The sequence below is a fragment of the Calonectris borealis genome, chromosome 1, assembly GCF_964195595.1.
Source record: "Calonectris borealis chromosome 1, bCalBor7.hap1.2, whole genome shotgun sequence".
Taxonomy (NCBI): Eukaryota; Metazoa; Chordata; class Aves; order Procellariiformes; family Procellariidae; genus Calonectris; species Calonectris borealis.
Genome location: NC_134312.1, coordinates 42573663 through 42598040, shown reverse-complemented (window position 1 = coordinate 42598040; position 24378 = coordinate 42573663). Strand labels below are relative to the sequence as shown.

At 38.4% G+C, this 24378-nt stretch overlaps 2 protein-coding genes across 2 annotated transcripts; one reads left to right on the top strand and one right to left on the bottom strand.

Annotated features, from left to right (window-relative positions):
- Nucleotides 1-1106: 1106 nt before the first annotated feature.
- LOC142082200 (GLIPR1-like protein 1) lies at nt 1107-14031 on the bottom strand. Its single transcript, XM_075150131.1, has 6 exons — nt 13861-14031; nt 11315-11560; nt 8775-8878; nt 2916-3001; nt 1357-1383; nt 1107-1261 (listed from the first exon to the last, which is right to left on the bottom strand). The coding sequence occupies exons 1-6, from the start codon at nt 14029-14031 to the stop codon at nt 1107-1109; spliced, it is 789 nt and encodes a 262-aa protein (XP_075006232.1).
- Nucleotides 11924-22563, top strand: CCDC107 (coiled-coil domain containing 107). The gene is made up of 6 exons (XM_075150118.1): nt 11924-14434; nt 17431-17636; nt 18890-18956; nt 20238-20328; nt 21159-21268; nt 21877-22563. Exons 1-6 carry the CDS (start codon nt 14269-14271, stop codon nt 22149-22151), a joined length of 915 nt encoding a protein of 304 aa, XP_075006219.1. The 5' UTR covers nt 11924-14268; the 3' UTR covers nt 22152-22563.
- The last annotated feature ends 1815 nt before the right edge of the window (nt 22564-24378 follow it).

Genomic DNA, 24378 nt, shown 5'->3' with positions numbered 1-24378 from the left:
CATAGAGAAAGAAAGTATAAGACAAATCAGTTCCTAAAGTGGAACTCATAGAAGATTCCTTTAAGCTCAATTTGAGTTCTGAACATTAAGAAAATAGCAGAATTTGACTTTGTGGTTTGTTGTTTTCTTTTTTTTCATTTTACAATAATGGTGAAACATTACCTAATAATAATTAACTTTCATACAGTCATACTGGCATTCACTAGACAAGACTAAGATACAATCAGGAAAAAATCTACTTTACCATACTGGTAAGAAAAAAAGCTTCAGATTCTTGTATAAATTTGATCTTTTGAAGAAAGTGAAATTAAAGTATATTAATGAAAGACTTCACATCTTGGATATAGAAGAGTAAAATCTGTGTTGATTAAATGAACTTGAGCAAGTTGCAAGATAAAATAAAGAAACTTTATTATTAAAACTTCAGAACACTTACAAAACAGGAAATATGCTATACGTAAGTAATGGTATGCGTTAAAACAAGGAATAAAAAAATTAAAATTAAGCACAAGGTTTAGAGGGAGTTAGGAACAAAATAATAAATCTAAAGCTTCACATTTTGAATGAGGAACAACAAATGCATTATCTTATAAAAGTTGTACTAAAACTTCACAAACATCAAGACTTCTAAAGAACCATCTTTCTATAAAATCTTCCTACTTTGTAAGTTTTATTCAGAACATTCTGTCACACTACAAAACAGGACTAAGTACATAATATGATGCTAGCTTTCTCTCAGCATCTAAATTAAGCAATTGTCATTTCAAATATTGGCTTAGTATGAATTGTAGCAGTTGTTTAATTGACACGTACTTTTCTCCTTGAATTCCAGGAATAGAGTATGTCACAGTTTTGGGAAATTTGGTATTTAAAAATAAGGCTCCAAACCCTACCAGATACCAACTTTAGCTTAGTCTTTTCCCAATATGGGTTTTACCCACATATAATTTCACTTTTTTTGGCATGTTAACTTTCTCTAAGGAGCATAAAATAATAGCAACAAAATGATCGTCAAAGAAAGTTGTCCTTAAAGTCATGTCAGTATGATTTTTTTGCTTAATTTATTAGCAAGTATCTTCAGAAGATAGTATGTATTTCAAATCCAGTTAGGTGCACATATGCATGTTTGTAAAGTGTTTTTTGATAAAATAAACAGCTACAAAAGCAAGAAACATCAGCAATGGTCTCAAAACTACAAGAGTGATACAAGCCTCATCGCATACGATTCTGAACTCCCAAGGGGGGTGCCATCTTGGATAATCTATAAATAAGCATATAAATATAAGATTTATTAGGAGTACACATATTTAAAGTAACTGAGGAATATAAGTAGCAGTGTAAAATTGTAATACATACAGATAATTTTATCACGTTCTGGATTTCCTGGAAAAAGGGAAAAAATAAACCGTTTTACCAGCCAGCCATGATTTCTCTTTCCTTAAATCTTCACTAGCTAGCTAAAACAAACCCATCAGATTTACAGTCAATAGAATTTGAAAAACTCTGAGAATTCCCATTGATAAACCTTACAAATAAAACAAAAGCTAAAATGTTTTGATAAAAACTAAAAACAATACTCCGTAATACTAATGTCTCCATAAAGCTATTATTGTTTATAACAACAACATGGATGGGGGAGAGAGACATATTATACAGCCCTTTTATTTTCAGTTTGAGCCCTCTCTCCTTTGTCTTTCTCACAACAATAAATACTGTTTAATATTCAGAATATACACATGAACTAGTAAATACTATTAAATACAATTTTATGGATGAGAATGGGAGACAGACTGTTTCCTAAGTAGGGCCTAATCCTGGGATCAAGTATAACCTGGTATTTCTTGTGTCTGTTTTTCAGAGGTGCCTGCTACTTAAAAATTAAGACCTACAGGACTGCTGAATGTTTTTAAAGCTATACTAACATATATATTGAGTAAAGATAATAACTAACTGTTAACAGAAACCACAAGCCTTACTTGCCATTTATTAAATGAAACTTAAAAACGTATGTCCTAACTTTAGCCACAGGAAACTTCTAGCTTGGGACTTCCCAGTAGGTGGAAGTTGTGAGGTCTAAAGCTTTCTTGAAGGACCACCTACTGTCTCTTGATGTTTCACTCCATCACAACGTGATGCATATTTAGCAATTCATGACACTAATTAATTTTCTTGACAAGAATAGAGTTTTAAAAGAATTACCCAGCTTAAGGAATGAATCCTATTCACCATGGGGAAAATACTTTATAGCTAGAGAATTAAATCAGTATGCAGTCCCTTTTCCCACAGACATAACCAGGTGAGAAAGACAATGTGCCTCTGAGAATAATTTCTTTGATGTCTCTAACAAGAATTACAGACCCAGAATGATTTTCCTGCAGTTACTGTGACTGCTTACAGAGTGTATAAGCATCAGTTATACTCGAATGTAATTTTGCTGTGGCTGCACAAAACAGTCACAACAGACTCAGTAACTGCAATTTTAATATTTTAGTCTAAATACAACTGATTAGTAGCTTTGCAGTCTCTGAAGGCCTGTGAGACTACTCAAGAGTTGCTGCTAAATGCTACTTTGAAAAGTACGTAGCTAGATGCTGATTTCTTTGGTATGATTAATGAAGTCAGCAGAATTATCAGACTGCAATAGAAACAATAACACATTTTACTACAATCATGAATTATACCTGTCTATAATGAAACGTAGACTTCATGACCACTGAGGCCCAGATTCAGTAAAATACAAACTATCTATTTGTTTCCTGAATGTCAATGGCCTTAAGAATAGTTTTAAATTACTTGTGAACTGGACCTGAGAGAGCACCATCAAGGAGCAAAACACAGTCTGCAACATTCTTTATCAAGTAGGTGGCTGTATTTTTTCCTTTTACATATTGCATCTTACATTTGCTTTTACTTACTACACAGCTTATTTTCACAGGTGTCCCCTTTTGCACAATTACTGCATGATTTTCCTTCCATATACGGTTGTCTTGGAAAATTACCACTACAAAGGAAAAAGTTTCATACATAATTTTAAATGATTTGTTAAATTTCTTAAATCATTTGTTGAAGTAAATACACTGAAAATACAATTAATTGCTAACAATTCATTAAAAACCTCAGAATAATTTTGAAATCTTTAATTTCATTTTCATTGTTCTGACCCTGTGAAAAAAGAGAGTCTTAAAAAGTTATTATTTTTCTTATGGGAAAATACTCAGGCTTTTTATTCAAATCTTACATTGGTATATGAACTACTAAAACAGAATGTTCTGGATGGAGTTTGGTTTTAACTGAGGAAAAATTAGGATTTTAGAGTGGAAAATTTTAAAGCTGACACCCTCCCAAATAGCTTAAAACAAACTATTTAGCAAAAAAAAAAGAAATCTTGTGAGCTACTTACTAATTATAACCTTGAGAAACAAGGCCTTCATTCCACAAAACGCAAATGTCTAAGAGTAAGTATGCAGTCTTAGCGAAGACACTGGGATCCTTAGATGCTGAAGTACCTCATCCAAGCGGAGCAGGAGTGTTTAAGTATAAAGATCAGCCTGCAGTACTTACCATTGCACATTCTCAGAAAGGCTCCTTATACATGTAATTGCTGAAAACGACAACGCAGATACCATCATCCTGACTGCCTATACTATACTACTATTATCCAGTCTATGCTGCATCCATTCAAAAAGATGAAGCAATGCTATGTTTTATAGCCTAATCCTGGGACCACAGGACCAGATTTAGTCCCCTCAAAGGACTGCGGGCTATTTTAGTTTGTCACTCTACTCACCTCAATAGTGGGCCCTGTGGGGATTTTTTCTCAAAGCAGATAATTTGCACCAAGACCTGTGATAATTTTTTCAGGATTCTAAGTCTCTATTTACACCCTGTATCATCTTCTATATGTATAAACAAGAGCTACGCACCAGACATACAGATGTAAGAGTTGGTATAATGTTGTTGTAGGAGATGGAGGGAGAACACCACCCCAAAAGATCACTTGCAACTTACTTGCTACTGTTCTTCTTTGAAATGTCTTTTATATACATTTGCACACAGATATACTGTTGGCCTGAGTCTTATCCCAGCAGCACGTACAGTGGCATATTGTAACAACATGCCCTGACATGCAGTCCAGGCAGTAATAAAATAGAAGGGGGATCTTCTGAACCCAAGAATCAAATATAAGCTTTGAATTTGTCAGAGAAGAGCAGGAAAGAGAGTTGTGAATATACATATAAGTATCTCAAAAATAAAAAGTTACAGGTTAAATAACGTATCTTTTGGGTGATTGTCCATATATACATTCACAGCATGGGTGATTCCAAACAGTACCCCATACAGTTATCTTAAAAAGGGTCTCAGAATCCAGAATTGCATTGCTTCTAGAAGCTCTGGCAAGAACATAATGCCTCGTAAGGGTGTGAAAGCAGACCCAGTTGGTGACTGTGCACATTTCAATTGCAGGAATGCAATACAAAGCAGCCACAGATGTTGCCTGAGCTGCAATTCAGCAAGTCTTCCTTGGTATCAAAGGCTTCCACTGTAAGTGATAATTACACTATTACTTCACACAGTTCATAATCCACTGTGAAATCCTCTTTGAGAAGACTCATAGAACTCAGCCACAGATTGAGAGAGATGAAAGGCCTTGCCTTTTCCTCTGAGGCCGTATCTTGTTATTACAAACAAGTAAATCTATCTATCCGTCTATCTACAGATTGGTTAACACCTAAATTGTAGAGTGCTGCCTCACTGAGAAGATGGAATGGGAATGGGAAGAAAAGGCACAAATTAACTTCTGGAGAGAGAAAAAAAGTCACCCTCCTAAGAAACTTCAGGTGGTTTCTGAAGACTATGTTACTTAAATGAAATAAAACATACGGGAAACTATCATATGGGCTTCAATTTCACTTGTCTTGCTGGTTTAGGCTACAGAAACTAGAAGGCTGTCTCTGTCAAAAGTGACATTATTGTGTTTTATGTTTTGCTCTCATTACTACTGTTTCATTTGCTTCTGACAGCTAGTGAGTATTGAGCTGACATTTTCCATGGTTTTATAGGTGACCACCTTTTCCCCCATGTGTATCACTTCACATTTACTTATAGTGACTTTCATTTACCACTTTGTTGACCAGCCACTGAGGTCCTCTAACTTGTAACTCCCACAGCTTCTTCAGGAGAAACTGAGTCCTAAAAATGGCAGATACAGCCACCTATCGCAGACTGGATGTCACTTACTTTTCTCAAGAGGTGGTGGAGACCTGGAAGGTCATATTCATGGAAAGGTACAATAACAAAAAGGCAACGAGATGTTATTTGTATTCCCAAAAGCTTAGAAGTATCATGGATTATCATTTTTTCTTACAGTGGAAGAACTGAGAGGCATTGAGTGAAGCTGGGAGAAGGAGGTAGTTTTTCCACATCTGTTGAAAGCCGCAGCACATCTCTTGTTCTGAGGATGCCATGATCTGCTGAAGAGGAAAATAGGGATATCCTATCCCTGTCAATATCCAGGACCTCAATGAATCCTCTGTTGATGTGAAAAGCTGAAGTGACAGCATTTGGATTGACAGCACTTAAAACTCACAAAATACACGTACTACCTGTAAGACAGACTGACAGGAATGTAAAAGAAGGTATCTTGCTGTTTAAAGGCATCTTATTATTTTTAACATTGTTGGGATAACCTCAACCACTACAAATCCTAATCTGAAACTGTAAATACAGCTGTTCTAATTCTGTAAGATCTGAATGTGTCACCATGAAGTCACAACAGAAAGCAGTTATAAAGTCCTTTGCTCTAAAATAAGTGGAAACTTACAGCTCCAAAACCAGGACAGGTTTCCCCTTCTGCTAAAGTAGACTTAAGATAAAGGTTCCTAAAAAGCAGTAAAATAGAAGCACAAATAAGAGCAACACTCTGAATTGAACTGAATAAATCTTTTGAATAACATCTACAGTCCATCTATCTGTGATGGTATTTGGTATTCCTAACCACCTTGTAATATAGTCATCCTGGTAATTTTGATATACAATTTCCAAACGTGTGAGAGAAAATTGAGCATGAAGATGAAGACTTTCAGCTGGGATATCTGATTTGCACACATTAAACTAGTTTCCCTAGAAGTCAATGTACGATTAATCACCGTCTCCTCCTGTGAAAGACAAAAGAAATGAACAAACTTTAAACACGAAAAGAAAATAATTAGAAAAGTGTTTGGAATAGGAAGCAGAGCTGCCACATGCTAGTGTCTAAGAAGGCATTTTTAAGTGTCTCAACAGACTTCCTTCATAATGGAAACTATGTGATTTCAAAATGACTTGAGCATCATAAATATTGATTAGTTTTGGAACAAGCTGAACTCTGAAACGGAGGTCCTCTGGTATGTTTCCATGGGGCTGGTGAGTGCAAACTCTACCTGGTACCTAAAAACCTATTCTAGCATCCAACCTGAGACATCAGTGTTTCACTGGATCCACTAAACCCAGTTCAGATTGATAGCTGGCCTTCACCCAGCAGTGCTGTGAAGACTCCAGAAACTGTCAGACGTCAGTTTTCTGACATCATGTAAATGTCACAGCACCCTGTATTCACATAATGCATACAACACTTAGTAGTTTTATAGTTGCAACTGATCCAGTATCTTCCAAAGTGATAAATCACCACAGTATCTAGCTAGTCTTCCCTTCAGAATTCACCAGGTTGCTCACACTTCTTGCCTTTAGCCACAATTATCAGAAATGAGACTGAGATGTGAGAGACCGTTCAGTTTTTCTAGTTTGGACTTTCTGGCTATGGTGTGGAACCTGAAGAGCTAAAATAGAAAAAGACACTAGGTAAATGAAAACAAATAGGTAAAAGAAAACAACTAACTGGGAAAGCTCTCTAGGATGGTTGAGAAGAATGTCCGGTAAGCTATGTGATATCCTACCAGACCCTTTCAAGGGCATTTCTAAGATTCTGATACCCTTCAAACAGAATACTAAGGACCATCTTGAGGCTCTTCTTAGAGCCAAAGGCTTCTTGGACATAATAGATGAAGATTCACCTACCAAGAGGAAGGTAGGTAGAAGAGATGAGAAGAACAGCATGACAAACAGAGCCTGGTAGCAAGGATGTGGCAGCTAACTTTGGGTATGAGAATGGTGACAGGACAGGGCACATTCCAAAGTAGTGTATGCTTCTCTTTAAACAGGGGGAAGGAAACTGTGGGCATCTCAGACATGCAGGGTCCCAGCAGCAGACCTTCAGAAAAGGTCTATAGAAGGACTACACTGTAAAACTGCTGCACTGAATAAAGTAATTTTAGCAAGGTGGTCCTTAAACTGGTGCATCCTCAACTCTGCAAAGAAACTGCTATCTAGCAGGGTAACTGAGCACTAAGGGTCCAAACCTCAAGAAGGAGTCATGAAGGTTAAGTTGGAAAAGGCTGTTCCAGTATTTAGAGTGTGGTGATGACTGGTGGCAAGGTTAAGGTTTACCTATTTTTCCAGACAGTTTAGGAAAGCAAAAGGCTGTTAGAAGATGGTCTGTCTGCTCTAACTCCACTTGTTTCTGTGTGACATAGAGGTCAGCGTTCTTGGTATCAGGCAGTGGACAGAAGAACAATAGTATGTTAGACCTCATCTTAGACAGCTATCCAGCTTAGCTACTAGTTCTCCAGGACGTGCAGAACAGCATAGCAAACCAACATGGTATGTTGTTACAGATTAGAAAGGACTCAAGTGACAAGGATTTACAGACCACTGTTGATACAATTAGTCACTATTCTGAATTGACAACTGGAAATATTTTAGTTCACATTTTAAAAAGAAAACAACAAAGTTCCATACCCTAGCAAGTTTCAAAATAACAATTAAAGTACAAGTCCAGTTTTGGGGTACAGGGAGAGAGATGGACAGGGCTCAATGAAATTTTTAGTTCAGGCTAATTGAACTCCCCAATAGTGGCCCAGGTTTGCTAGAAGAAAAATTAAAAACAGTTGTCACGCAAGCTCACAAGCTATGTATATTTTAAAAAGGAAAAACAGATTGCATACGCATGTGTTTGATTATAGACTCTGCATTATTATGAGACAAAATATATTATTTTAAAACTATCTACCTCTATGTTTTCAAACTCCTCCTGCTTTAGGAAGAGCACTGGCTGGGGTCTATATTTTTTCAGAATATCAATTTAAATGTAAAATCGTATGTTGCAGTTAGCTTTTTCTTGCATTGATCATTTACTTTTCTAATGCTTAAAGAACATTTGGTATAATCACAGCTATTAAATGGCCAGGAAATGATAATGTAATTTTATTTTACTAAGTTACACAGAAAGGAAAAGCAACTTTTCTAACAACTGTGCTATTATTTCTGTAATTTCTAAAGATTTAAAAAAGAAAAGAAATACAGTGTAAAAAGCTAACATGCATTAAAAAAATTTACAAAACTGCAAAAGATAATTCCAGCTCTGATAGCAGTTGCCTGCAGCAACTTTCTCATTTCTTCTGTTTCATATGAAAAATAAATGAATGAAGTGGAGCATGAACTAAGTTTGGGATTTTTTTGCTTAAGATTGGCAAAGAATGAGATTTATCAGTAAAGTTAACAGATTAAAAAACTAAGCAAGTAGACATTCTAATGCTCATGGCTCTCTTGGTAGCTCAATTAGACAACCATCGTTTTCTCTGATTGCATTTACAAGACTATCAATAAAGAACCCAATTTACTTTCAGCTAAATGTCATTACAATTGCTTTCATTTTTTTAACATTTAAACCAGCAACTTACCCTGGTGAATAGTTGCAAACAAAATTTGCTGCATTTCGTATTCCTGCAACTTCCTTACAAAGAGTAACAGCACAGCCAATTTTATATGAATAGTCCCAAACAACCTAAAAAAATCCGGTTTTAAAATAAATTAAAAACTATACTCAATGGTTACCTAGTCTAACATCTACAAAGTTTCTGTTATTTTCAGGGATCCTACATATTATTTTCATTTTGCAACATCTTATCCATTTATCCATTTAAAAAAATTGCTGGTAAGCAAGCTTTTTAAGATGAACTTCTAAATATTCACCCTTCAAGATGAAGTGACCTATGCTGCAAGTTTCCAGTATCTTCTACAGAACAATTTCAGTAAGAGTCACTGACTTTACGATGCAGGGGTAAATTCCAAGGAACAAAACGGAAATTAGTGGCAACTACCCAACAGCTCCTTTAATGAATTTCAACATTCATAACTCAGGACTGCAAGAAGGGCTTCTCCTGTGTGCTAGAAGTGGTCTGGCTGATTACTACAGTAAACTTAAGTCTGAAAGCACTGCACATTTTCAGACTTACCAGTGTTATCTACTTAAGAGAAGATGGTTAACTATCATTTGAGCATCCTCTGCTTTTTCTTGGAGATTCCTCCTATACTTTCTGCATATGACTAACCAAACTCTACTGAATTCAGTAAAAATGTTTAGCTGTATACCTAGAACATCTGGATGATCATACATTCCGCATCTGAAAAACTTAGACATAGTGGATTACTCTCAGTATCTCCCCAATACAAAGAGTACAGGCCTCAGACTGACAAACTTATTTGAACATCCCCAAAAGCTCCATCTCTTCAACTATAACTGCAAGAAGCAGTTACGTTCAGAAGACATAACCTTAGAAAAGGATCTTAATGTTTAATGTGGTGTTACCCAAATCAGGGGGCTTTATGTAACAGTTTCACGTGTTTTTTTGAGATTTCCACCATTTTGAGATTTCTGTGCCATGGTTCTCTTAGCAGCTCTCCACAGCCTATCCATTGATGATTTGTAAATTTTACCCCTTTTCAATTTTGTGTCTGAGCCTCCAAGACCATGATGGCTCCTGGATCATGCAGGGTCTTTGCTTATCAACTTTGAAGAAATACATACTTTTACATGTTCATTGGTGTTTAGCCTATGTATTCTGCCTATTTTTCCCAGTGACTAGTTTCCTGTGTAATCCTCCCTGTAATATTGCCTGAAATGCATGAACATTTTGATACAACTTAACTATGTGTAACAAGAAAGAAGCAAGCAATCTTAATCAGGGGAAAGCAAGCTTAGAAGTGAACATCACTCCAAAAGAAATGTGCAAAAACCTCCAGAATTCTATGTAGACAAGGTTGAACAGCAAATTTTAAGATACTAGGAACCACCTTGTTATGTAACTTTTTATAATTTATTATGCCAGAGAAAAAATGAAAAATACTTTCCTGAGATACTGTCTAGTTCTAATCTTCGAAAGATTTATTGCCCAATAAACAGCAAAACTTAAATCCTCCAGTCTTGCTTTTAAGTTTGTTAGAGGTAGAACCAGCGGCAGGAAACAAGAATTAACACTTGAGGAGAAATAAGTGAGAAAAGACATAAAAAGAGGTGCAAAAAGTCCCAAACAGAAAATGCTTTATAAATGATTCTGGTAACTTGATTCACAATCCAAAATCCACTCAAAAAGAACCTCACAGCTACCGTTGTGTCTGGTAATAGTTTCACTGTAGGTATACTGCACAGTATTTTCATCTGTGATATGCACAGAGAGCAGTCTAAGCATCTTTCAATACTGAGATAAGAAATTAGAGAGTCACTTTTACTAAGTAAGATCTGACTTGACATTAAAATTATCCTCTGTTTTAGATAAGTGAAATATTATGTGTTTGGTCATAGATTAAACTAATTCTACTGCAAAGCTTAGAAGAATAAAGAATAAATTCATCTAAAATAATAAGTGTTCAAAGAAATGCTTTACTTTCTCAGCAGAATTAAGTTTGTCAGAATTACCATTGAGAAATCAGAAATATATCATAAATTGCCTCTGTTGATGCTCTTTTTTTTTCCCTTCCTTTTTTACAAGATTTGTGAAGAATACAATTTACTTTGCCTGGGTTTTCTCCTCCTGTTAAAATTCCTACTAAGGAGCTCCCACAGACATTCTGCAATCACTGTGATTATTTTGAACAGCATCTCCAAACTTACAGAATTTAGAATTGTGTGGCTTTGCAGCTAGAGAGCTTGAAATGATTATTTTATAAAGTTCATGTACTACTGATACAATGAAACGAGGAGTGAGGCTTTCAGTGAGGTCAATATTGTAGACAAGAAGAAGGGATTATTATACAAGATTATACGAGACAAAGAGGTGAACCAGTGCAGGGGTAACCGGCAGTACAGCCATTGCTTGAGATTACGAAAGACAGTAAGCTGTCTGTCCCTACAAACCATATATACAACTCTGTATTATTTACAGCCCCTACTGATTCATCTGGTGGGCACTATACAGGACATTTTACCAAAGATAACTCTTACCTGAGTGTAATGACCGCAAACCTTAGTACATTTCTGCACTGCGAAAGTATAGAATCTGACCTCATCATACCACAATTTAATGGCATCAGCAACATTGAATGCTTGACGACTCCCAACCCAAATATTCTCTCCAACAGATGTGAAATTAGGATGGCACTGATGTTTCTTATTCAAGTATACGTTATGTTCAAAAATGCATTTATTTGCCCATGCCCTTGCAGTCCTTGCCAAAGCTGCATCCCAAGTCTGCAAAACATGAAAGGTGAAATAGTTGTGCAATGTTGAGTTACAAACAGATCTTAAACAATCAGATAAAACCAGTCAGGCAATAAAGTACAGATCGGTATCATATGCTGGAGTTTCCTAAAGAAATACTTTCCCTTATTTAGGCAAGTACCTGTGTTTTATTTTCATTGACTTTTCCTGTTGCAGCACAGAAATTTGAACTAATTTCATTAGACGAGTTTTTTCCCCTTCACTGTTAAAAACTGACTTTGTAAGAGCACTTGCTAGCAACTGAAAAGATGTTTGAAATGCACTTTTATGTTCAGATAAGAAATTACTGTCACATGAATTAAACATGAAATTTTTTTTTTTTTTTGTTGAACAGGTCTTTAAAGATTTCTATTTGGTACATAAAAATTAATTCAAAGTAAAAATGCACAGATTCTGTAGATTCAGATGTATAAATATTTTAAGTATTTTTAAGAGAGCCTCCAGAAACAAATACTTACTCCTCCTACAGTAAAGCTTTAAATACATATCAGAGCGTTTTACAAAGACAGCTTCATGAGGTAAACATGCCAATGTTTGGTCAGTAACGCATTCTGCTACCTCTTACTTCTTTGCAGTCTGTCACTGTGAACACAACTTCTGATTCCTGAACATGAACGATCTTTGGTATTTGTCTTCCAGTCATGATTGTTTTTCAGCAAGTTTCTTCTATCATTGAAGTACCTAGTTTTATGTCTTATGTAAAAGATCATGTGTTTTGTTGCCTAGGTTTATTGGTGTTCAGACATTTCAGTTCACTTTTAGTCTCTATATGGATCTTACAGTAACTCCACTGTTACTGTAACTTCGTGAATGGGTGATTTACATCGCTTAAAGAACCACTGTCAAAGGTATTAGCAAAAGTCATTTTAATATGATGCTGTACAAGTGCGACTTAACACAGTTCAATGGCAAGGTTCACTCTATTACAGTACAGCACAATCATTTGAATGATGATTCAAAACTACAAAGGCACAAATCAAAGTTATCATACTACAAGGTTATGCGCGACATTGGTCGCTTACCAAAGATCTGCCATTAGTGGAAGGTCTCTCTGCCTCGAGGAACAACCTTGAGAGGTGTCCCAGTTCAAGGGGAGATCACCACCATGCAGCCAACTGCTTAGCAGGGAGAGCTCAGAGAAGGCTCATTTAGGCTGTCATATTTATGGAATAAAGGGGTTGGCTTTAGTCAAGTTACACACGATGGGAAAGGTATGCATGAGACTCCTTGTACCCACACTTTCTTTGTTCCTTGATAAATGAGTCTTGGAAAAGCCACCCACTATTCATGTGCTAATCGCATGATCGGTGTTCCAAGCTCATATGCATCGATGCTCTCTGTGTTGCTCTGTTCCTTTGTGGGTTTTCAGAGAACAGATTGAAATTAGAGTTGTTCTTGGCCCATTTACGGCTCAGGCCTTTACCTCCTTTGGAGCCTACACCAAACCACCGCTAGTTGGGTTAAGGGGTCGAGTGCACCCGTCACAGCTGCTGATACCATTTTCTCTCTAGGGCCTTTATTTTTTTCTAACCATATTTCTACATGCATACCTTTATTCATAATTTTTCCTGAGTACTAAAACTGGGTGCAGTGTCTTTCACAAGCTTCTTCACTTCTCCACTTTCACTCTTATCTGCCATTCTGGCTTCAAATCCACCCAAGCGAACAGCATTCTTTGCCATCAGTACCCGAGTACCTACGTGTTCCCAAGCCCTCCTCAAGGGTACTCATCCTTTAGCTGCCCATTGCTCACAACGTTTTCCTCCTGTGGCACGAAGTGGACTAAACATCAAACATCCATTTCGTCAGCATCTTCTTCAGTTTTGTTTAACCTTTTCCAGCAAAATTTTCAAGTGCAATTTGTTTTGGTTATGACAAGCAAAGATTCTTCCTTGCCACCAGAAATCCCCTTCAGCCCCAGCATTACATTTCATATCCTTGCTCCTGATGGAGAGCCTAACTCTTCCAGGTCAGTCCTGCTGCTGGACCATTGCTTCTTCCTAAGGAGACATTCCTTGGGGTGAAATGTGAACATCTTCAGCTGCCCTGTGTCACTGCATCCTCATACTGCATGCCTGTTGTTTCTAGTCTCGCCTGCCTACAACTGACTGAACTCACTACAGTATTTCCTATCAAATAAACGTGATGATTCCTGAACACAAGGCCATCCCAGTCGCCTCGCCCAGCAATCACCAAGAGACCCTGGCCTGCTGCCCCATTCCCCCCGGCGGGGCTTTGGAGCCACCCGTGCACCACAGGCCTGTCCCTACCATGTACCGCATGTTGCTGGCGGCTGGCTGGACTTTGGCGCGGAGGTCGTTGTGCACACGCACGCAGCCCTCAATGAAGGTCTTATTCGTGATGCTCGGTAAGGCAGGCAACTGCCCGGCTGCAGCCCTCAGCACCGGCCACAAGACCAGCACCAGCGCCCACGGCCTCATGGCCCCAACGGCCGGGGCCTCGCGTGACGGGCTCCCGCCCGCGCCCACCACCGGCCTCTTCCAGAACCTTCTCCGCCAGGGAACCGCCCGCCGACCTCTGGAGCGGCGTGGAGCGAGGAGCCCGCCGGGGGGCGCTGTGTCGCCGGCAGGGGAGCCGCAGCCGCGCGGGCGCCTCCCCTTCGCGCTGGGCGGCGGCTCGTTGGCAGGAGGGCAGCGGGGCCGGCTGGGGCGGCGGCCATGGTGCTGTCGGCGCTGCAGCAGGTGGTGGTCTCGGTGGTGCTGGTGCTCTGCGTCTTCCTCGTCGTGCCCAGGATGTTCGAGGGAGGAGGCGGGCGGATCGGCCGGTCTCCGCGGGGCGGTAGGGCCGGCCCCGGCCATTACGATCCCCGTCAGCACCGCAGAGGTAGGGGCCGTGGCGGTGCCTGAGGCCGCGCTGCGGTCGGGGTTCCGTGCGGGAGCTGCTCGGAGCCGGCCCCTGTCTCGGGCGGGCTTGAGGGGAGCCCCCGGGAAGGGAGAGGGCTGTGCTTCGGATCCCCTTCCTCTGGCGGGAGGCGCTGGGAGTTCTACGCGGCCTGTGAAGGGGAGGCCTCGTCAGGCGGCTCCGAGCTAGCGGGTGTGCGCTCACCCCCTCGCCTTAACCTCCCCCTCCCCCCCCCCCGCCTTCCCCTTATATTCTGCTTTTCTAATTTATTACTGTTTCGATTTTTTTCTGTGTTGTCTTAAGAAAATTACTTTTAAATGCAGGTAACACCCTGTTATTGGAAGCTTATCTTATCGGGACAGTTCAACGGATAATGCCTGCAGGGGCACAGTTACTCTAACAGATGACTAGCCGTGAGGTGTCAGAGAGGACAAAATTCACTGCGCGTGTTAGAATTGCAATAAGGAAGCCAAGTGTTACTGTTAGTAAACATTAGCACAAAGTCCTATGAGTTTTGTCAGGTAGTGTATTGGAAAGAGTCCAAGATGCTTGTTTAGAAAAGATACCGCTGAATGGGTTAGAGAGCTTACTGCTTGTTAAAGCTTGAGTGGTCTAAATGTACGTTAAGCTATGTCAGTGTACGTCAGCTGAGGATTTGGCTCAAGGTCCAAAGGTCCACTTTCGTTTTGGAAAATAACAAAAAGCCTACTTTCTTGAGGTAGCTCTGTGATTCATTGATGATGCCTTCCAAGGCATTGTAAACCAAGGGGTAGATAGTTGCTGTAATCCTCCAAGTTATGTGTCTGTGCTTTTCCCTCGGAGGCAGAAAAAGTGAGTCTTGAGCAGCTACCATGTTCTTCCCAGTTGATGTTGAACTTACTGTGCTTCATAAGCTCTAGCCTGGCCTGTTTTGCTTGATTACTTTTAATTTATATGGTAGCTGTCATTTCCTGTAGATCAAATTCTTTTAAAACCAAACCTTAAAAAAAGCCACACTGATTCTACTGATGTATTGGCCCAGCACTGCGTAAAATAAATTTCAGGCAGATCTGCTGTTCTCACCTGTCTGGTTTCTTCTTTTATCCTGTTTGGCCAGTAACTCACTCTGCTGTTTCTTCTGTGGGATAAACTTGGTGCAGGACACTGGACTCCATTAGGATTCAACATCCCTCCTCTGTGCCAGGAAGGTAGTGTTTCCCTTGAGTACGTTCTTAGTTGTATGACCTGTGGAAATTTTTTCATCTGTGCTATTAGGTATTTTAGTAAATCTTCTCATTTACATTAAAAGCAAATAGAACTGAAAGTAAGGAAAAAAGAGTGAGTGCAAACTTAAAACTAGTAATCAATGGGAAACATTCTGAAAGGAAGAAAACTATATGTAAGATAAAACGTGATTTCCAGATTAGTTAGTGCAGTTTTAGTAAGTCTAAACCTGCTTGTGTTGAAAGGAGAATGTGTGCCTGAACTTGCATTAAATGGTTAAGGTAGTTTGAGTTCTGCTTGTATCAGCTAGGGCATTTAATTTTTTGTGTAACTGTCTAGTTCTGTTTCGAGTTCCAATGAGCAAACATACAGATAAAAGGTCAACTCCAAATGCACATGTTCTGATCTGATCAATGACATGTGGAAGAACTTGCAGTAATGCCTGGCACAACTTGACTGCAGAGCTAATAGTAAACGTCGCTACAGCCAGGCTCATCTCTGAAAGTCTGAAAAACTTTGCTGGCTAACTCATTTTAGATAATTATAAAACACTGTTCGAGATCTCTTATCACAAAGTACCAGCTTAAGTTAGCAGGATTAGATTTCTTTTTCTCTTGTATTTGGAAGAAGCTGTAGCCAAACAGGTGTTTCATTGGGAGTTGTAATTTACGTTAATTTTTTTCTCTACCTGATTGTGGCTGTCTCTTGCATACTCGAGTTATGTTACTGTAAATTCTTGAAATGCCACTGTTTCAGTATTAATTGACAAGGAGTGATTTGCATAATGGTTTTTTATTTAGGAGTTTTTAGAGAATGTGAATCTTGTTTTACCCATACTCAGTTCTGATATATTAAATTATGATGAACTGAATGTTTAAAGGGATTTGGAAGTATAAGTCTAGGCAGTCAGTTGAGACAGTGTGAAACTTCACACACCCCCAATCACCTGCTGTCTGTCTCTGCAAGCATCTGCATTCTTTAGCCGATAGCACTGCTTCTCATGTGCATGTCCCATGAACCCCAGATTTAATTACCAAATAACCTAATTCCTAAGTCGAGCAACGACACTGGCTGTTGTTCATCTACTCCCTATTCTGGCAGGCAAATTACATGCAAAAATACTTCAGACTTCCAAGGTTGCATCTCTTTGCTATTGTGTAATCTTTTCCTGCTAAATATTTGATTTGCAGAGGTACAGCACTTCTAAGCCTGTGGGAATATCCACATAACACTGTGGATATTTACTGTCAAAATAACGAAAGCAGCAGCACAGCATGTGTATTTCAACAAAACTTTTTTTTTCCCCTGGGACTAGACAATTCAGTTCCTATTTAACTCCTTTCTATGTTACAGAGGAAAAATATTAATTTGTAACTGTTCTTGGCATTATCAATAGTTTCTCTGAGTATGCTTTAATTTCAAGATTTAAGTTGTTTCTTGCTACATCTACCTTTCTGTGGTTTGCCATAGGTTTGCCAATGTTGCTGTGAAGAACGAAACTTAAAACTTTTATCCTGAAGAAACACAGAAACTTAGTTTGAGAGTCTTTGCTAGACTAGATTTAACTTTGCATTCTATTCATGAAGGAGTGATTTTTAATTTTTTTTTTTTTTTGTAACTTTATTTGAATGCAGGGCTGACCACACCGCCTTAGAAGAATGATGAACAAAGGTGATCACACAAGAAGAAAACATTTTAATTCCAGTTGTGAAACTAATTGGACACTTAATTTCCTTTCTAACTTTTGTCGTCTTTCTCTCAATTTAATTTTTAAGGTAGTCCTCAGACAGTTCATCAAGTTCACCTGAACCCAGGAAATTCTGATAGTAATACTTACCAGAGTATTCAGCAGATGAGAAATGCAATGGAAAAAGAGATAAAGAGTGAGAGAACAAGAGGAAATGGTAGAGAGTTAGCATTCACCCTCATGCCGTTGTATGCTCTTGGAGTGGGAGTGTTTGCAGCATACAAATTTCTTAAGGTAAGCCATAAGAAAAGCATTAAATTATTGAAATTAGAAGGAATGTAACTGGTTGGGTTCCACCCCCGCCCCCCCCAGTTCTGATCCCATTTATATAGTTGTCCAAAAGCCATTTCTTGCTCGGTTTGACTTTGAATGTGAGCTCCAAAGTTAAAATCATAGTATATCTGATTCTTCCTTATGAAGGCTTCTGACTTACCTTTTTTTAGACACTTAAGAGAAGTGAGAACCTTAGCTGCCCCCGCCCCAACCTCAGATAAGAATCTGAGAACCTAAACAGTGCTGTTACCTGAGGCTGTAACTTAAGCCTCATCAGTATTTCACTTCCTTTTCATTCTTCAGAATGAGATTGAGTATGGGAAGGAGATGGACGACTCCTGCAGAGTAATAGTATTAGATTAGCACTTAGATAGAATAGCGAGTGGTCTAGACTTTTTATTTGGACTTCTCATTTGGTCTTGCAGCTGCAACATAGACTTTTATCCATGAAATGTGATACCTTTTCTACCATTAATAAATTAAGAAAGGAGACTACGTGATCAGTTGTTTGGTTTTGGTTTTTTTTAAATATCAGTCTTGATATGTATTATTTATAGTAAGAGATATTACAGCACTTGCAAAGCTGAGAGTGCACCTGGAACATTGTTGTTTGCCTTCAGGGGGAAAAAAAAAAACCTTAAACTTGAACAGGACCGGAGACAGCATCTTCATTTCCATAGTCAGTTTCATATCATCTCCTATGTGAGAAGAATACAACAGCTTAGCAAGATGAACATAGAGGCTGAACAGTTTAGTTTTAAAAATAAATTTAATTAGGTTGTAAATAAGATTTAAGCATCATAAAACCAATATTTTGGGTGTTACAACTCTTTACACTTGCGCTTGTGGGATTGAAATGTAAATATTTTTATAATAGCATCTTTATTACTTTAAGAAAGAAGTTCTACCTCCTAGTTAATGGTAGGAGACTGGATCCAGTAACCTAAAAGGTTCCTTCTGTTCATTTTTGAAAACTGGAGCTGAAATAGCAACTGTTTTCTTTTACAGCTTTTGTCAGTCATGTTGTCATTGCTTAAAATCAGAAGTGTTAGTTTAAGGTAGGAAGAAGGCATGGCAGAAAAAAAGTTTCATTATTAGAGCATTCATTATTATTTTTGTGGTTGCTATTTACTTTCAGTAAATTTCTAAATGCATCTTTGTTTTTAATATACAAATAGTGATGAAGTCTTTTAACATGATTGTATTTATTAAAGATGAAGTCACATGAAGAAACTCTCTCTAAAAAGGAAAAAAGTACAGAAGACAAGGCAAAGGAAACGGGTAAGATACCCATTCAGAATGCATATGTTCACCAGAAATGCATACTTGCTGCTGGAACAAAGCTACATATTTTCATTGATGTAGTCTATCTAAACGAGAACAATCTCTTAAGTTACTTAAGTACAGTTAGGAACTGCAAAAACCACTTTGTTATTCTGTATATTTGAAACACTTGTTAGAGGTTTGTTTGAAAACTCCAGATGGTAATATTCTTTAAAACAGCTATAATAATATAGTATGATTCTCTGCCTTTTAATGTCTGATGTTTTTCTCACTTAAGACCTGTTCAGTTTTCATCAGTAGAATAGGATGCTTAAATAGGATATAACAATCTTTAGAATTAATAGGGTATTTAAAAAGGATATAATGATCTGCTTTAGGATTGAACTGTATTGATAGTGGAACAGTATGGATAAACAATTATAGAGACTGTTGAATTTCTGGGCTAAATTAGAGACCTATCAAAAGCATTAAATGTTTATAGAAGAGACAGAATAAATGGTACCATATTTTTCTTCATGATACAGAGTACTCTTGTCTGATTCAGTCTGTTCTGCACATGCCAAGAAGTGGGCTTTCCTTTGGAGAAAAAGTTACGGCACATCAAAGTTGAGCTGTTTTCATACTTTTTTTGCCCCTTGTGTAGACAGGTTTTTAGTTAATTTAACAACTAGCAGCCTCTTTTGGTGTCCCTGTACACCAGATCTGTAAATCGGGTTCAGCAATGATTTGCTACACTGCCTACTCACCATCCTTGCGTGTTGCATTCTTCTTTCTTCAAAGTTTAATAGTATTTTAGGTGGAGTTACTCCTCTCAACTCTAGTGCACTAGGTGTTGAATATATTTGCAAAGTGTGAGTAGGCAAATTCATGACAGTATATGAAATATAAATACACTGCTTACACCTCAGGAAGTCTTGGAGTTGCATAGTTTTTGAGGCTGGGAAAGTGAGAGCCACATTCTCACTCAGTTTCTACCAAGATGTCCTCTGTTGGACGCTATTGAAGATGGGTTATTGGATGAGAAGGACTTCTGGTCACACATGGTAAGACTTCTGTTCTTACCTCCACCACTCCTTTTTCATATTCTAGAATTTTATAGAGAAATAAACCTTCCTATTTTTGAATCTGCCCAACCAAAAATGTAAATTAATATCCTTTCGGTATTGTAAATACATGTCTTCCAATGTTCTCTCTCTCCTGCCCTGCGTCTTCTTCCCCCTCTCTCCTCCTCCCTCTGCCTCCCTCCTTTCCTTTTTTTTTGCTTTTGTTTTTTGTTAGAGCATCAGCTTTTAGAACTGGAGCAGCATCTAGCACAGACAGAGAAAATGTTAAATTCTTTATTGACTCAGCTGGATCCACTGTCAAACTGGTGAGTGTTTCTAAAACATCTCAGTTAGTATTGTTTTCTGTAAATTGAAATTCTCCAAAATGTTAACAAGGAGTTCTTAAAATGTTCCTTATGTATAAGCAGGGAACAGTGTTTCGGAACCTTCTTTAATTACTTACTGTTTCTGTAGCCTTTTGCAGATAATACCTCTTCTGCCATTTGCAGTCTTTTCACAGACACCTCCCATGTCTTGTTCACCAAACATAAATGTAAAAGCTCAGACTTATGATGAAGTTACTGTAGCTTAACAACTTAAACTTTAATGTGAACCATTTTCTGTAGACTGACATTTTCTGTAGACTGACATCCTTCATGAAGCCTAGTTTAAAACATGCAGAATTTAATGATTGTTCCTTTACTGTACTTCTGAACTTAATATGTGCTGAAATTACTAAGCAGCAAATTCACTGACCAATTTGCCTAAAAAATTTCTAGTAGTGATGGGGAGGAGAGAGAGTAAACAAAATTTGAAATAAATGAGAAGAACCGCTAAACTGTAAAGTTCTGTGTTAGACATTGTTGTCCTCAATATAAAATTACTTTGGATAATTGTTTCTTTCAGTAGTCGTTACTCGGCCTCGGCCATTGGAGCTCCAATGTTAGAATTCAGCAACTAGATTATTCAGTGGGTGTAAGTGATGGGCTCCCCACTTCTCAAGGGACAGTTCTCAAGGAAAAGCTTGACCTAAACGTGTTGCTAACTTAACTATGGTATTTATTCACTGAAGGAAATACTGCAATCTTGTGCATTATTATCAAGCACTCACTTTTAAGGTAATCTTTCAGCTGTTGACATCTGTCTTTTTTTCTAGTGTTAATGCTTTAGCTTGTGAGCAGAAAGATGAAATAATGACACAGCTCCAGTCAATTAGACGACTGATGAAAGAAAGTGGATTGGATAAATCAGAAAACAAGATGAAAGGTACTTTGATTTCCAGTAGGATAGATAACTAAGTAGTTTATATTTTAAAAGCATAAACAGATCTTATTATAATAATGTTCAGCTCCTGCATCCTAGGTAATGTGTGTGGAATTAATTTTATTCTGGAGGAGTACCATTCTTCCTGTTTGAGTTGTATCTAATTTCAAATTTTTGGTATATCATGATTTTTTTTTAAGAATACGTGCTAAAAGACATTGAGCTAGGATAGACCACACAGTCACGTTCTGCTTTGTTAAAACAGGCTTCTTGAATGTGAGTTCCTGAGCGGTCTGTTAGTATTGGACTAACTTTAGTCTAAGGATTCCCAGGTAGGGACCTCTGAGGCTGTGGATAATGCTTGCATAATATACTGAACAGCAAATTGTATATTAGTTTCAACTGGAGACTTCCAAGAGGTGCATAGTGGTCCAAGTGAAATCTTAAATGTTAAGAATGGTTCACTACAAATTTGGGGAATTTTGCATTAGTTGAGTCTTAATAAAAGAGAGAAAACATAAAAAATAAACATTCTACTTCTAAACTGACCCTGAAATTTCGAACCTTTCCAGTAATTAAAACTTTCATTTTGATTTTTTTTGTGAATTAAGATGTCAGCCACATTTGTAATGAGAAGCTTGAAGATCTCATTCAGTCATTTGCTGAACATTCTCAAGAGAAAGAAACAGATGACAGAGAAGATGACAGTAATGAAGATTTGCTTGAGGATGTTGATAATGATTACAGAATAGAAGAGCATGAATTATATGATGAATGTGAAGTACATCAATTTGAGCCAGATGTGGTGGAAGACCAAGAAGTGATAAAGAAAGATGCCATTGAATCAGAAGAGATGGGATTGAGGAGACGTAATAGATATGAATGAAATCTGCATACATGAAACTTCAAAAAGCTTATGAATTTTTTTTTTTACAATGTTGTATGCACTTTAAACTGTTTTGAATGAAGTTATGTGCACTACTGTATGCTTTAAAAGAGGGGTGAAATACTGTCTGTGCTCACACCTATGACGGTTCTGTAACTGACTTCAGTGGCAGCAGAATTTCACTCAGGATGTTTACATATTTTTCTCTATTTATTTTTTCCTATAAAAATATTTCTGTACTCTGTATATAATGCACTGTAATTATATCTGATGCTTCACTGAAATATTGGAATATCTTGTAATTAAGACTATAAAGAATAGATGTTTCATAAATGTTTTCTAACTAGTAAGCATGGTGCCACTTGAATTGTGATTTCTTGAGTTCATTAAAGAGCATGCACTGATGAATTTAGCTCTTTGTGGAAAACTTTCCTCGAGGGGCGGGGAAAGAAAAGCAGTACAGCTTAAGTCTTAGAGATGCACTTATAGACAAGTTTCTTTATTTGGAGAGAGAAATTTAGCCACAGACACTATTTTAAAATAATTATGTCTCAGTTTGCTGTATCCTCAGGAATGATATATAGTTTTGTATGTCAATTTAAACCTTAATGTTTTACGCTGGATCACGTAATTTCTTCCCCATCTGTCACTTGTTAAACTCAGCAATTGCCTAATAATTGATTGATATGCATTAGTACTAGTATTCCTGCTTCATATATATTTTAACACTATAGTGAATCTGGCCTGGTAATACACTTTTTCTTATATCAGTATTAACAGATGGATTGCTACATATCATTCAAGAACTGTGGGGCTTTCTTTTTTCAATACATTATGCCAACTCAATAGTGGCTTTTTTATGTCAGTGTTTAGAAAAGCATTTTTTTCCTTTGCCAGAATCATTTTTGTCCAGTCCTTTATTTTCTACTAATTTTTTGTTCACTTAATGCGCATGCCTGTGAAACAGCCACCCGTTAACGCCAGGAGTTACATAAGAGGTAGGTCTGACAGTACCATGCTGTTAAATTTCCTGGTTTATAATTGCATAGCTTTTAAGTAGGCCAGTTGAAACGCCTGAACTCTTTTGCCATCTTTTTTCTTACAGGAAAATAACACTTGGATTTGTTTTTATGGAGGAAATGTACTGTGGTTAAAGGGACCAAAACTATTACTGTGTCACTCACTGAAATGGAATGAATTGTTCATTCTTGTGTAGAAACATGGTATGTCTTTGGTTCTAAAAATGGATCACACAGGCTTGGAAGTAGCAGCATGCAGAAATACATCCTTGGTGTCAGTGTATTTTTAGTTTTGCGATAAGTGAGATTTTGCCTAACTTTGGAAAACGAAAAAGCCAGGGTTTCTCAAGAGGTGACAGATTTTTCCCCAAGGCAGAACAGATGAATCAGAACTGGTATTTGAACACAATTTGATTTTTAAAAATAACTGGCGTAGGTCTAGTCATTCAGGACAACTGGAACTGTTTAAAAAAAAAAAGGTAATTGCATAGAGACTATCTTCTGAGATAATAAGTCTAACTGAAGTGAACTGAAACTAATTTCAAAGGCTTTGATCAGAAGGAATGAAGGAATGGGAACCAGGCGTGCTGCGCTGCCATGGCCTTTGCTGTTCGTGGCTCCGTCGCTCGTTCTGCTGTGAGAGCTGGCGTGGATGCGGGTCAGCACTGCGGCCTTAGGCGCTGCCACTACCGCTGGTGACCTTCTTACCCGCAGGATCTCACTGCCGCGGGCAGCGTGAATCACCAGTGCTGTGGCTTTCGCGTTCACTGGTCTTTGGACGCTGCTGCTACTTGAAGCCTTTGTCCATAAGGCTTTGAGCTACTTCGGTAATCGCTGTATTCCTGACCCAGGGCTACATTCGCCGTGAGCCCTGTTGCGGCTACAATGGAGTCCTGATGTCCGCCGCCTGGGTTAGTTGAGGACACGCACCTGTGCAACGCCTAAGTGCCCAGGGCCGGCAACCGCTGTGCCCAGCCTTCCTGCCGGCTGCCTGCCAGGGCCGGCTGCGGCCGCCCCGGCCCGCGGAGCAGCCCTGTCCCCTCCGGTGACAGCCTTGCCGGTGAGCGCGGGGAGGGGCATTCAGGCAGGCAGCCGTACCCCAACAGGGTATGTCCTCAGGAGGGACAGGGAATTCGCCCTCCCCGCTCAGCTGAGGTGGTATCTTGCGGAACTTCCGTGCGAAGCCTGGCTCGGATTGGCCCCTCCGC